The following is a 13058-nucleotide window of genomic DNA, read 5'->3' as shown; positions in this document are numbered from 1 at the left end:
GTTTTTACTCAAGTTTTATTTTTCATTCTATCGTTTTTTCTTAATCTTTTGTTTAAGCTAAGTAGAATTGATAGCTTCACATTGAAACATTTTTCTTTTCGTTTGTTATTATTATATGTCCCGTGTATGTTGGAAAATTTGAAAAGAGGCTGCGTAAGTCCACACAAAAAAAAATTAAAGTACAATTTTGCATTTGTTTCTATTTTATTTTTTAAGTATAGATGAAAATGAGTTTGTCTGTTTGGAGGCGTGGCATGTCTGGGGTTGTAGTTAGTGGCTTAAAAACTAACCGAATGTGTTGTAATATTCGCGCCCTTTGCGGCTTTTTATCCTTCTACTTGCACATTTCACACTATATTTATAATTATCTTTATATATTTTCAATGAATCCTTTTTAATTACTTTACAAAAGTGCGCTTTCTTTTTGTTTTGCGTTGTTTAGGGGCTGTCCATATCGTTTCATTTATACAGAGTGGTGTTTATTTTCTTGTAGTTGTTAATAATATATTACAAACTATTTTATGCAAAAATCAAACGAATACACAATTCAAATCAAGTTCTGTGGGGGCGTCGGTAAGTTTTGTTTGCAAATTGGAAGGTCAGATGTGAATGAGTTGGTGTGGGAGTGGGCGGGTGGATTTGGCCACCACCTTTACTTTACAGGCTAATCATTTCAATCTGTCAGCTTTGTGTGGTTGTCTGTTGGTGTTCTTCTTCCTCCTCGTGTACTTTTACATGAATTTGTATACCAAATGTCGTTCTCGTTATGTTTTTTCTTTCTTCTCTTGTTGGAATTTTGTTTTCTTGCATACATATAAGTTTCTTATAGTTGGTTTTTGTTTTTTTTTATGTATTTTTGTTTTGTTTTGTTTATTGTTTAATACCATCAACCCTCCCTCTTTATTGAACTGGGTGTCTCTGCCAGGCCTTTCACTTTGAGGCGATCGGCGGTCTTAAGAAATGCTGGCAGCTGTTCCTGGGACACGTTTACCTCTCCGGCGTACATGAACTCCAGTATAGCCTGTAGGTGGATGTAGGAGACATCTTTCAGGATAATAATCGGGTGCTTCGATGGATTTTCCTGCGGATAAAAACACGTTAGTTAATGGCTTATATGTCAAGTCACAACCTTACCTCCAGCAGCGCTTTGAAGTAGGGACTACAAGCGGAAAGCACCATTTTGTGGGCTTTGCAGGTTTGGCCCTCGCAGGCGAGTGTTACCTGTAAACAATGAGCATTAAGAAATCAGTTAACATCGAAAGACATTTTCCCCAAAAACAGAGCACCCAAAATCATAAAGAAAACGCCAAGCGACCAAGAACAAAGAACCAGGTAAAGGAAAAATGAATATAAAAAAACGTGAGGGCCAGGTAGTCAGACAAAGTGAGCTAAGCCGGTGACTGACCCTCGGCAAGGGGCGGCCTAGAGCTAATCAGGCCAAGAGTAGCATAGCCAACCTCAGTTTGCCCCTGAGAATGGTCAATTACAGTCGAACTTCTCTAGCTAAAAGTGGTTACCCAGATAATACTACTTACTTTTGGTTCCAATACAACTGATTTAAATCTATTTCATTATATACTATGCTAATAATCTAGTTGAGTTTAACTGGTTTCAAATAAATAGACCAGAAAAAAATAAAGCATCGTAAATTAACTAAACTAACTAATTAACTAACTAAATTAATTAAACTAAAAAAAGGTTTCGGACCATATATTCAACTAAAATACTTTGCATTGTCAAATTAAGATAGGTTCGACCATAACTAGACTTTTGAACGGAATTTTCCCATTATCTCTAGAAAGGTTCTTTTAGCTTTTGGATACTTACATCTGTGAAGCTCTTCTCGTCGCGCAAGTGACGGAACGAGGTCACCATATTCGTTTGAAAATCGTTCCATTTTAGAAAGAACTGTTGATCCGACGACATCATGAAGAAGCTTTTGTTGGTGGGGGCGTTGCTTTGCGGATTTAATTCTGGGGGCAGGAGTCTTAATTTGGACTTGTGGCCGAAAGGTTTACCGTTAGCTGGGCTTAATTCGCAGCAGACCACTTAATCCGTGGGGTTTCGATTGGGTTTCTTCGCGGTACTCTGCAATGGAAACAAAAACACACCATTAGTGCCTAGCAAACAAACGAAAACAACTTGGCGAATTAGTAGCGTTGCGAGAGAGCCACTTTGGGCAATTCCAAATTATATTCTCAAAACAAAAAGTGCTTCGGCGCATGTGCAGCGACGGTGTAATGGAAATGGGAATTTGGAATGCACTGTGCGTTAGTGTGTTAGTGAGCTGGAAAATGTCAAAGTGCTGAGCCAGCGCTAAAGCTAAACAACAACAAACAGCTGCCAGCAAAGGTTAAGCAAAGAGGCAAAAATATCAAATCGTCGCTCGCTCTGCCTTTCACTTTTCAAGGCAATTTCTGCATTTCAGTAATTTGCTTTGCTTATTTGAATCCGAGTCTGTGTACAGTGGATCAGAACTCCCTGCAGCTGCCGATGGCAATCTATTTTTAGGCCCTGCATTAAAATTACATTCATTCTGAGGTTTTTGGAACCTCAAAAGAACCAAGATGGCGGCTGCATTTGCACTTCCATCGAGTTATTTTGTTCTTCGCCTGCACCCACTCCATCCCACTGTGCGGACAACATGTGTTTTCCTTCTTGCGGCATAGTGTTGTTGTCGATGCGACTCTCAGATGCGCTACACTGCGGTACGACCGGCTGATGTTTATTTGTGTGGGCGGCGGAGAAGGGCATTCAGAGTTCAACAGAGCTTACACTTTTACATAGTCTCTCTCACTGACACTATTGCGTTTACTTTGGCTAAGCGCTCTCAACTTTCAACTGCCGTTATGATTTCGCAATTACATTACAACAACAGCAACGCTGAGCAGACATCACTGGAAATTTCAGCTGCATAAGTGAGTGTGTGTGACTAAGCAACTATCTCGCTTACTCTTGCGCCCGGGGTTATCAATAGCTTCTTCTAGGCTGAGTGCATTTTGTTAAATCGTCGATGTTGAAAGTTGTCTAATTTCCAAACTATTGATTTTTCCCCTCAGCAAGAAATTGCATTAATCTTTCGTGTCGTTGCTTCTTAAAGACCAGTTTTGGTAACAACAGAATGGAAAGGAGCGAGCGAGTGAGTGAGCGGGCAACAACAACAGTTGGAAACGAGGTCCAACGAAAGTTGCAACACTCTCAAAAATTGAATATTGTTGTTATTGCATTACTCAATCCGTTTTTTGGAAAGAACTCTACACTGGGCGGAAAAGTGTGGGTGTCTGGTCTTTTTCTCCGTAGACAATGGCGGCGGCAACGTTTCGGGGCATGCCGCAGCAGCAACAACAATGGTAGCGACCGAAAATAACTAGCGTTCCTGCTTTTGTCCCGCTTTTATTGCACCGCCTTTGTTTATGCAAATATTATTGTAATATTTGGTTAAAATTAGGTCGCGCTTCGCGTTACTTTTTATTTCGTATACACGCAGCAGCACTCACACATACAGCCGTCGTTCACATACACTTGTGTCTTTTTTCCACACACTTTCCTAATCATTTTATTTTCTGTGAGCTGCTGCGTTTTACTCGGCGTGTACTCTGTACTTTTACCAATCCAATGCGATGCGTAAATTGGTTGCCGCAGGAGCAAAACTATTAATATTTTATTTCTTTGTTGGTTTTTTTTTTGTTTTTTTCTAGATCTTTTTGTTTTAATTTTAATACATACACGCTTTTTTGTCCCGCACTCAACTCACCTCTGCTTTCTCGCTAACGCTGCTTTCTTTTTTTCTTTTTCTCTTTCTCTTTCCTTGATTACCAATGAGTTTGTGCTAGTCGGCCTACAACACTGACGTCGCCTTCTTTGCAACACAGTCGGTTTTAAAGCCGATAGCTTTTGACCGTGTCCGCGAACAGGCTAGAGATGCTATCGATAGTGAACTATCGATATTTTCGATCCAGTCGCAGTTTAACAGCACTGGAATTACAAAATGTTGAATACCTCGCGTTTATATAAAATTATAAATAAAAATGTTTATTCACGAGGCACGAGACTGCAGAGTACGGTCGCCGATGTGGGGCGGAGTGCGCGGCAAAAGGCGTGGCTGCTCGCCAGGGAACGCTACCAAGATCACGATCACGTTCATTACAGTTCCGTCTTGGAGACCAAAATAAAACCATCTTTCTTGATTCCTGAGAATTTGCCGCCTTTTCCAGAGGATTGGATGGATGACTACGAGTTCTACCAGGGCTGTCAAGATGGGGCGGACAAACAGGGCACTCCGGATCCCACGGTTGCCGCCTCAATAGTTCCCTGCAGTGGATGCGGCGCCAACTTGCACTGCTCCAGTCCCTCTCTGCCCGGCTTTATACCCAGTGAAATATTCAGGGGGAGGTCGCATCAGGAACTTCAGACCATCACCTGTAAGCGGTGCCACTTCCTTAACCACTACAACATTGCACTGGACGTCGAGGTGGCTCCATCGACGTATGTGGACACCATATCACGCATTCAGGACAAATTTGCACTGGCCATTGTGCTGGTGGACCTGCTGGACTTTCCCAGCTCCATTTGGCCGGGCATGCAACATGTGCTAGGCGCAAAGCGACCCGTTTTCCTAGTGGGAAACAAGGTGGATTTGCTGCCACGCGACTCCAACATCTACCTTCAGCACATAAAAGATTCCCTGCAGCGCGAATTCATCAAGCACGGCGGCGGCGATGGGCTGAATATAAAGAATGTCAGTCTGATATCCGCCAAAACGGGCTACGGCATCGAGGAGCTAATCACCCAGTTGCACAAGAAGTGGGCTTACAACGGAGACGTCTATCTACTGGGCTGCACCAATGTGGGCAAGAGCTCGCTATTCAACATCCTGCTCAACTCGGACTATTGCCGCCCGGAGGCCAGTGACCTGGTACGCAAGGCCACCACTTGTCCCTGGCCGGGAACCACACTGAAACTGCTGCGATTTCCCATCTTGCGTCCATCCAGTGATAGGGTTTACCAGCGATTCAGGAGATTAGTTTCCGAGCGCAGCCAGAAGGCGGCGATGGAAAAGGTGCGTCGCGCAGTGGCTAGGGAAACGGGAGCTGCTGCAGCTGCCCAACCGGTGGCCTCCGTTGGACGCACCTTCGATAAGCGCGACGATATCAGCGATGCCTTCGCCATGGCCAGTGGCTCAAAGCCCATAACCACGTTGAACGAGCGCCAGAAGGAGTACAAGGAGGCGCGCTGGGTCTACGACACCCCTGGAGTGATGCAGCCCGACCAATTGACTCCCCTGCTTACAGCCGAGGAACTGGTGAAGTTGCAGCCCTCCACGATGATTCGTCCCAGAGCTTTTCGCCTTCGTCCCCAGATGAGCATTTTCCTAGGTGGCCTCGCACGGCTAGATCTATTGGATATAACAAGTTCTAAGGGACAGTTACTGGACTGGATAAAGGTGTTTGTATTCGCCTCTGAGAACCTTCCCGTGCTGATCGCAGAAACCCAGGCGGCTGAAAAGGTGTACAACAGATATCTAGGAACACCTTTCCTGGGAGTCCCTATGGCCATTGAGGATTCTAAGAACCGCCTGCAACGCTGGCCAGGAATGCAGTGCCAAGACGGCGACATTGTGCTGTCAAACGAGGGGATGAATGAGGGCAGGTTAAACTGTGATATTACTCTAAGCTCTGCTGGCTGGATGGGATTGCTCCTACCTGGGCATTCCGAGTGTCGTCTGCGGGCGTGGACGCCGCAGGCTGCTGGCATTTATAAACGTGAACCTGCTTTAATACCACTGGCGGATCGGTTAGTGGGCAAGCACATTAGATATTCCCTAGCTTACAACACCACAAAGCCTTTTGTTTTTAAGAAATAAAAATTTGCAAAATTATTTAAGATTGTATTTATTTTTCAGGGGCCTATTCTGAAGCTAATATTTGGAAATAAAGTTTATTTTAAACTTACAATTACTCGAAACAATAAACTGATAAGGCACGAAGGGGTGTTCATATCAAACAAAATAAGTTTTTTTGTTTTTACTATTTTTTATCTAAAGCAAACTCAATCTAATGTATTTACTAAACCAAACACAAGCTTTTATATGTAATACAAATTCAGTAAGGCTTATCTTTGTTAAAAATATATAAAATGCTTTAGTTCAATTTGTTAAGCAATTAAAAAACACTTTTCCTGTTAAAATGAGAAATTTTAAATTTGCACAATGGCGCCAAGCAGTTGGGTCCTTGCTTTCATCGCTTTGCAACACTGGCTATGCGCTACACCTTTTGCAGCCAGTTCCCAACACTGCTAGAGTATCTACTTTTTCACGGCAACAAATTGACAAAGAATTTCTAAGATAGTTTCTTGATTGCAGGTGCAATTGCTGGTGAGCAAAAGCGACTGAAAAGCAGGCTAGAACCGAGCCGAAACAGGAAGTGAACCATTGGAGAGACCGCGAACCTTGTGCAGTTTGCGTATTGCGACGCATCGAAATTTTGTTGTATGCTGTGAGCCGCGAGGAGGCGGAAATCGGGAGTTGGGAAATCCGCAATCGGGAATCAGGAGTCGGGGGAAATGGAGCAGAACTCGAACGCGGAGACGTTCGCGGAGGCACCTGCTCCGGATGCGGAGTACGGCATTGGCATGGATAACTGCTCCGGATCCGCCTCGGGCAGCGACACCGTGAGTGCCAATCACGAGTTCCAGACCATGAAACCGGGTCCCGGGGTGGTGCACAAGCTGCCGCCGGTGGCCACCAATACCACCACCACAATCGCCGCCACCAGCAATGGACGCTCTCGGACAGAACTGCCGCACAGCGAGCTGGTAAAGATGCTGTACTATCTGGAGGGCGAGCTGCAGGCACGGGATGTCTGCATCGCCGCCCTGAGGAACGAGCGGGTGAAACAGCTTATCGCCCAGCTGCGGACGAAGCGGCTGCAGCCAAACGATCCCTATGCGGCCATATTTCGCGACAAGATCGCTCTGAACGGGAACCTCATCTCCAGGGAGTCCTCCACTCAGGCGGCGCAGGCCGAGATGGAGGTGCGCCAGATCATCGAGCAGCAGATGGAGCAGCAGTACCAAATGGTCAGCAAGCAGAGGGCCACACACGTGCGCATGGTTAACATACTCACCGAATCGCTTGAGAACAACCAGCGGATGCTGCAGGAACTGGAGGAGGAGAAACGAAAGCACGAGCACACAACAGCACAGGGCGATGACATCACCTACGGGCTGGAGATGGAGCGCACCAAGCTGAAGCAGGACCTCGAGGAGGAGCGCACCCAGGTGGCCAAGATGGAGAAGGACCTGAAGAAGCTGCAGGAGACGCTTGAGTACGAGCGCAACCGACAGAAGCAGATTGTGCTGCTGTTGATTGCGGAGCGCAAGAAGATCTTGATGAAGTACATTGAAGAGGGTGCGTATGGTAGCTCATTCGCTACTGATTAAACACTAATCTCATTGATTTGCAGGCAAACGTTCCGAGGACTTGGCCCAAATCCTGGCCGAGGAGAAACAGCGTTCGGACACCATAGCCGAAGGCCTCGAAGAGGAGAGCAAAAAGTCCCTGCGCATGGAGGAGGAGCTGGAGAAGCAAACCCAAGCCATGGAGCTGGAGCGCAAAACCCTTTTTGCCAAACTGGCCAAGGAGGAACTGCGGTTGGTCGAACTCCACTCTTAAAACTAATAACTCAATTAAATCATGTGTGTATTTTCCTAATCCAGGGTCAAGGAGCTGGAGCAGGAACTCAATGCATTGCGCAGCGAGCATGAGGCTCTGAAAAAGCAGCAGCCACTGGGTGGCAGCGGCTCATCGGTGGCCGCCGCCAAGGCGCGACAGTTTAGCGGTGAGTGAGCCAGACGAGACACTTCCACCTCGAAACTGGCTGTTGTAATTATATGGTTGCCCTCTTTATAATTTTCTATATACAAACTTTAACTCTATATATATATTACTTTTTTTTCGAACTCCTCTTGAAGCCGAAATCTTTTGTTAGAAAAAATGTTACGCAATTGCAAGGTGATTTGTTTTTTGTTTTGTGATGTTCCTCGTGCACACCACGTTGCACCAACCCAAAGATCACGCATCCGCACGTCCACCCCGCACGCTCGCACATACCAGTCATTGGAGCACCCTGACAAAAGCCAGAACGTAGCCAATTGACACAAGTGTCGACTGTAGAGTTTTCACGACCATGCTAAAACATTTCCACACAAGCTTGGCCTCGCCAGAAGTCCTTTAATTTGGCTTATTGCTCTTGTGGCTTCTGCCGGGGCCGGCTTGCCTCGGAGATCCGATGATCGAGTGTTAATCGGAGCTGCTTCCAACCGAATACTAATCCCACCTTTTCACGTTTTGCAGACGACGCCTGTGCCACGCCCCCCATGGTGAACATCGCCAAGATCGTGCAACCAACCGCCACGGTAAGCAGCATGCCGGTCTCGGGACCACAGACCGGCATAGCCCGCTCCATAGCGCCGGGCCAGAACATCCGAAGCGCTGGTATTGCAACGGCGCCCACGGGCACGGCCACAGCAGCAGTAGCCCCACTCTCGGCCGTGCTCAACCATACCACCAGCACCACGAACAACACCACCAGCGGCAGCAGTTCGAGCGGCGGCGTTGGAACAGCCAATGCATCGGTTGAGGCGCCTGCTACTGTCACCGTGCCCCTGGTGGCGCCACCGTCACCCTCGCCGGCGAAGATGCAGCCCACTGCCACCATCCAGCGGGCGCCAGGAGGCAAGTATGCAGCTCTAGCTGCGGCAGCTGCCCTCGACCAGACGGCCACACCACCGCATCCTCATCCTGTGCCCATTGCCGTGCCACCAGTCACCGTGCCACCGGCGGGAGCTCGTGGCGCTCCGCCACCCATACCGACCAAGCCGATCGTGCCGCCCAAGCGGGAGCCCTCGCTCTCCCGGCTGGGCTCGATCACGGGCAGCAGTGCCATAGCGGCTGCCACCGCCACCACCACGGCCACCGCGTCGACGAGTGGCACGACGAGCACGGCGAAGCATAATTAGACACCCCTTCTCACTCAGACTCAGACTCACATTAATAACCGATATTGGGCGTAGGATAAGCGAAATACTCAAGCGGCGTTGTCCCTCGATAAACGCGCTAGGCAACAGGATCTTCCATCTCGAACTGCCATAAGAAATCCTTTTTCTGCGGAGGACTATATATTCCTCCTTAAAGAGTAGCCCTTATATTCCTTTGAGGGGCTTAACAACTGATTGTTTTTTGTTTGTTTATAAGTGATCTGATTACTGATCAGCGAACCACTTTGTTTGAAAGCGTTTCACTGACCAGTAAATATAGCTTTAGCTCACTTATAAAATCTCTTGTTTTTAACTTAATCGACTATCAAAAATTTATTTTTAAATTCGTCACATTTTTTTAAAGTTATATTTTTTAAAAGTGGTATTCTTTGTCTTAATATTCATATTTTCAAATACTTTGTCTAGTAATTGGATCTGCTTCGTTCTGCACTTTTACAATCCCTTTTTAATTTTTTTTCCAAAAATCCAACAATTTGTTTTATTTAAACATACTTATTTTTAAGAACAAATTCAAATGTGATTGCCATTTTATACCCTTTCAGTGGATACTATACAATTTATTTGTAAACCAGAACGAATCAAAAAATTCCTTAACAACTCGATATTTCTTAAAAAATTAAGCAATATTTTGTTTATTTATATAGCATCCTTATATGTAAAAAGTATTTGTCAGTTCGGGATCGGAATCTTAATAAGCATAAATGTTCTGACTATTTGAGTATTTTCTGTTGCCTAGTGTGATTGGCCAAGGAATAATGATTTGGCAGGAAAAATGTGTAGGAGAAACGTTTGTTAAGCATTAGAATGATGAACATGCAGTGCGACCCACCCCGGCGGCTTTTCATCTAAAACAAGCCAATCCTTAAGTCTAGTTTAGTTTTTATTGTTTTTACCCAGCGAATGATATATTTTTTAATGCCGTTGGCGGTCCGAGGGCCAAGCCAAGAGACAAACAACTTTAATTGTAATTCCGTACGTAGTAACCGATTCTCATAACGATTAACAACAAGAATATATAGTAATTATATACATACCCACAGATATTTCATATATCCACATAATATATTTATGTGTATAACCCTTGTGCTCTGGGCGTTGTTTACTAGTTCTTAGGTGCGTCGTATACGTGTGTAAACTTCCTTTCTGTGCAGCTATTGTACTTCGTAGTAATTGATTTTAAACTTGTTTTAAGTTTGGCCTAAGCTGTTTTGATTTGCCGCCTAGCCGATTCCAGAGAAAGGTATCCTATAGATTAACCCACGCCGTTTACACTAGTTTAGTTTGCTGGGACACCATTCGTTGGGATCCAGCAGGGTGAAGCTGCTTTTAACGATTGCGTTATCCTTTTTGAAATGCGTACTGTAAACATCCCTCCAGCCCCAGCAGCTTGGATTTCCTTTTAGTCAAAGGGCAGCAGCCAGTCAAGTAGTGTTGTTGGTACAATAAATAGCAAAGAGGCACAAGATATAAGCAAAATGCGTATAAATACAAGTTAGCAATGCATACAATCTATAACAAATTACGATGTATTGGAAAAGCGAAAAATACAAAATAAATTACACTAAAAATGCATTCGAAATCACGCCACTGGCATAGTGTTCTCAATAATCAATGCTCTGGCCAAATTGCGGGCGCAGGCCAGGCGCATAAGGTTCAGGATTTCGTCGACATTCTCAACCCGGTAGTCCTTGAACACAGTCTCTGTGTGGTGCTGTAAATGCCGAGGAGGATTAGTTAAGAATAATATAATAACCAGAGGGAAAAAACATACCTTTCCATATTTGGTCACGTCGCGTTCGATGATTGGCACCAGTTCTGTTTCAATATGATGGAGAATGGCCACAGTTTCCTTGGCGAAAATTTTTGGATCCTTCGACTCCAGCAGAGGCATGGAATCGATGAGCAGCGAAGGCCAGAAACTAAGGAAGGACAATCTTGTTTTAAAGCGTTGAGATTATAAACTTATCAACTTACTAGTCTGGGGTGATTCTGGATTCCAGCAGATTCACCAGAAGCTCTGAGGCAGACAGAAAATCGCGGGTTCGATAGAATTCGTAGAACTCATAGTACTTGGAGAGAAAAACCAAGCGTGGTGAGATGAACATTCGACCTCCCACATTGGCTATGGTGTCCGGGCAGAGCATGTTTCCTGTCCTCGAGTAATGCTACGGAAGGGTCCACCAATTAGCTTGAGTACATATGTAAGCACAACTTTTTAGTAGTCACCTTCAAAATAAAGTCCGCAACCGCCGTAACCACCAGCACGTCTTTGGAGCGAATGGCCCACTCTAGGGCATTGCCGTAGCGCTCTCCATCATAGGATCGCTTTGATAGCACCTTGCAGATCTCCTGTTCCACGCTCGTCAGTCCCCGCTGCCTGGCTAGGTTGATCAACTTGGTGGCCTGCCGCTCACTGCGCAAAGAGATGCGGGGCAAAAGCAGCTCGATAGCAGCCTGACCCTCCTGCTTGCAGCAGTCTAGGTAGTCAATGCCCAACTGCCACAGATTGTGCGATGACATCAGATAGCTGCCATACTCGTAGATCATTGAGTGGCGCAAGGCAGGAAGATCTCTGTGGGGATATAAATGTGCAATATTATCTTTCGAATTATTCAAACTATAAACAAATTAAACCTACATGTTGTTCTGGTCAAAGTAACTCTTCAGCTGACCGCAATGATGGATTAGATCAATCAAGTGCGTGGAAAACCAGTGGGTATCGTTCAGCTTCTGGGCTTCGTATATGAAAAGCCTTATATCGTGATCCATGAGCTGCATTATCATGCGGTTCATGTTGGAGTGTTCCCTTTCCGGTCGGAGTAAATGCCAGCGGTTCAGCCAATTGGCGGCGGCAATCCTCAGCTCGAAGGGTTTGCAGGTGGGCTTCGTGAAGAGCAGGTATCCCGGCAGGTATTCATAGCAGTCCTGGGACTCCTTGATGCCAGCATCCCACTGCACGTTGTCGCCCGTGACCAGTCGCAGGACCTGCTCCAGCTCAGGCTCAGTGGCGAATAGACCAGTCTGGATCTTACGCTCCGTGTCCACATGCCAGTACTCCCACTGCGAATGGAACTTCTGCAGGGCATAGCCTTCTTGGTATACGGGCATGGACTTAAGGATCAGCTCGGCCGCCTTGAAGGCCGGCTGCACAGCCTTCCGATTCTGCGAGAGAATAGCGCGCGTCACATCTATTTCGCCCAGCATGATCAGCGATTTGAGGATGCTCCAGTAGTCATCGGACTCGCTAGCCTCCTCGGCCATCAGCAACAGATCGGTAGCTCGGTCCTCCGCTTGCGGTGAATGGAAGCGCGCCCAGTCCAGCAGTTGTGGCACAACCAGCTGATTGTTCTGAATGTAGAGAATCTCGAACAGATGCCACAGGCACTCCGCTGCGTAGAAAACGATGATGGCGTCGGTGAAGCGGCGCAGTCGGGGCTCGTCTGTTTGCACCTCCGGCGACTTCTTGGCCTGCTCGAGCTTCTCAAGGCAGGCGCGCACGATACTACGATATGCCCTAGATATGTTCACGTACTCAGCTCGAGTGGCCCGCAGACCCAGTTGCTGAAGGGTGGCGAAAGTGGCATTCGCCTCCGCAAGTACACTGCGCAGCACCGGCTCGTCGAACAACGTTGATTCCTGGGCCAGGTAGATGAGTACCGGGTCCTGTCCAGCCGTCTCAGTGGGAGCGTCCCGCGATCTGTGCGTAATTTGCCGGAACGCGCTGAGTGCAATCCTTGAGCCCGGCAAAAAGACGCCGGTGAGTGTGTTGCCACAACGCGTGGCCAGGACATCTCCGAGTTCCTGAAACGATTTATTATGAACTCAACCACTTTGGACATGTGACCGGGGGATACTTACGAAGGCGGGCACGTTGTTATCGTCCATTTTAGATCAGATTGTATATATTTCTAAAAATTACACAAAAAGCGCGTTCCACCGCAACAAGTGTTGAAATGCGCGTAAACATTGGCTTGATTTTATAGTGCTCAAAAATGTCGTGT

The 13058-nt window shown here is 46.4% G+C and overlaps 4 protein-coding genes across 7 annotated transcripts; 2 read left to right on the top strand and 2 right to left on the bottom strand.

Annotated features, from left to right (window-relative positions):
- Window positions 1–180: 180 nt before the first annotated feature.
- LOC108049348 (longitudinals lacking protein-like) lies at window positions 181–3874 on the bottom strand. 2 transcript variants are annotated; one of them, XM_017130488.2, is made up of 4 exons: window positions 3755–3874; window positions 1828–2088; window positions 1135–1221; window positions 181–1081 (listed from the first exon to the last, which is right to left on the bottom strand). In XM_017130488.2, exons 2-4 carry the CDS (start codon window positions 1927–1929, stop codon window positions 887–889), a joined length of 384 nt encoding a protein of 127 aa, XP_016985977.1. In that variant the 5' UTR covers window positions 1930–2088; window positions 3755–3874; the 3' UTR covers window positions 181–886. The 2 variants fall into 2 exon arrangements, with proteins under 2 accessions (XP_016985977.1, XP_016985978.1); XM_017130489.2 differs by having other exon boundaries at window positions 3727–3816.
- Window positions 3875–3939: 65 nt separating this feature from the next.
- Window positions 3940–5878, top strand: LOC108049347 (nitric oxide-associated protein 1). The gene has a single exon (XM_017130487.1). The coding sequence runs from the start codon at window positions 3989–3991 to the stop codon at window positions 5861–5863; it is 1875 nt and encodes a 624-aa protein (XP_016985976.1). The 5' UTR covers window positions 3940–3988; the 3' UTR covers window positions 5864–5878.
- A 399-nt stretch (window positions 5879–6277) lies between these two features.
- On the top strand, window positions 6278–10636 carry LOC108049350 (CTTNBP2 N-terminal-like protein). 3 transcript variants are annotated; one of them, XM_017130493.2, is made up of 5 exons: window positions 6278–6299; window positions 6362–7408; window positions 7464–7650; window positions 7717–7838; window positions 8354–10636. In XM_017130493.2, the coding sequence occupies exons 2-5, from the start codon at window positions 6562–6564 to the stop codon at window positions 9016–9018; spliced, it is 1821 nt and encodes a 606-aa protein (XP_016985982.1). In that variant the 5' UTR covers window positions 6278–6299; window positions 6362–6561; the 3' UTR covers window positions 9019–10636. The 3 variants fall into 3 exon arrangements, with proteins under 3 accessions (XP_016985982.1, XP_016985981.1, XP_016985983.1); XM_017130492.2 differs by lacking the exon at window positions 6278–6299 and having other exon boundaries at window positions 6307–7408; XM_017130494.1 differs by lacking the exons at window positions 6278–6299; window positions 8354–10636 and adding an exon at window positions 7972–8003 and having other exon boundaries at window positions 6307–7408.
- Window positions 10525–13022, bottom strand: LOC108049349 (nuclear pore complex protein Nup75). The gene is made up of 6 exons (XM_017130491.1): window positions 12916–13022; window positions 11696–12858; window positions 11284–11629; window positions 11032–11222; window positions 10829–10976; window positions 10525–10768 (listed from the first exon to the last, which is right to left on the bottom strand). The coding sequence occupies exons 1-6, from the start codon at window positions 12940–12942 to the stop codon at window positions 10637–10639; spliced, it is 2007 nt and encodes a 668-aa protein (XP_016985980.1). The 5' UTR covers window positions 12943–13022; the 3' UTR covers window positions 10525–10636.
- Between the last annotated feature and the right edge of the window lie 36 nt (window positions 13023–13058).

Source organism: Drosophila rhopaloa, unplaced genomic scaffold (genome assembly GCF_018152115.1).
Source record: "Drosophila rhopaloa isolate 14029-0021.01 unplaced genomic scaffold, ASM1815211v1 contig_115, whole genome shotgun sequence".
NCBI lineage: Eukaryota > Metazoa > Arthropoda > Insecta > Diptera > Drosophilidae > Drosophila > Drosophila rhopaloa.
Note: the sequence above shows the minus strand (reverse complement) of the source record. Positions and strands in the feature narration are given on the sequence as shown.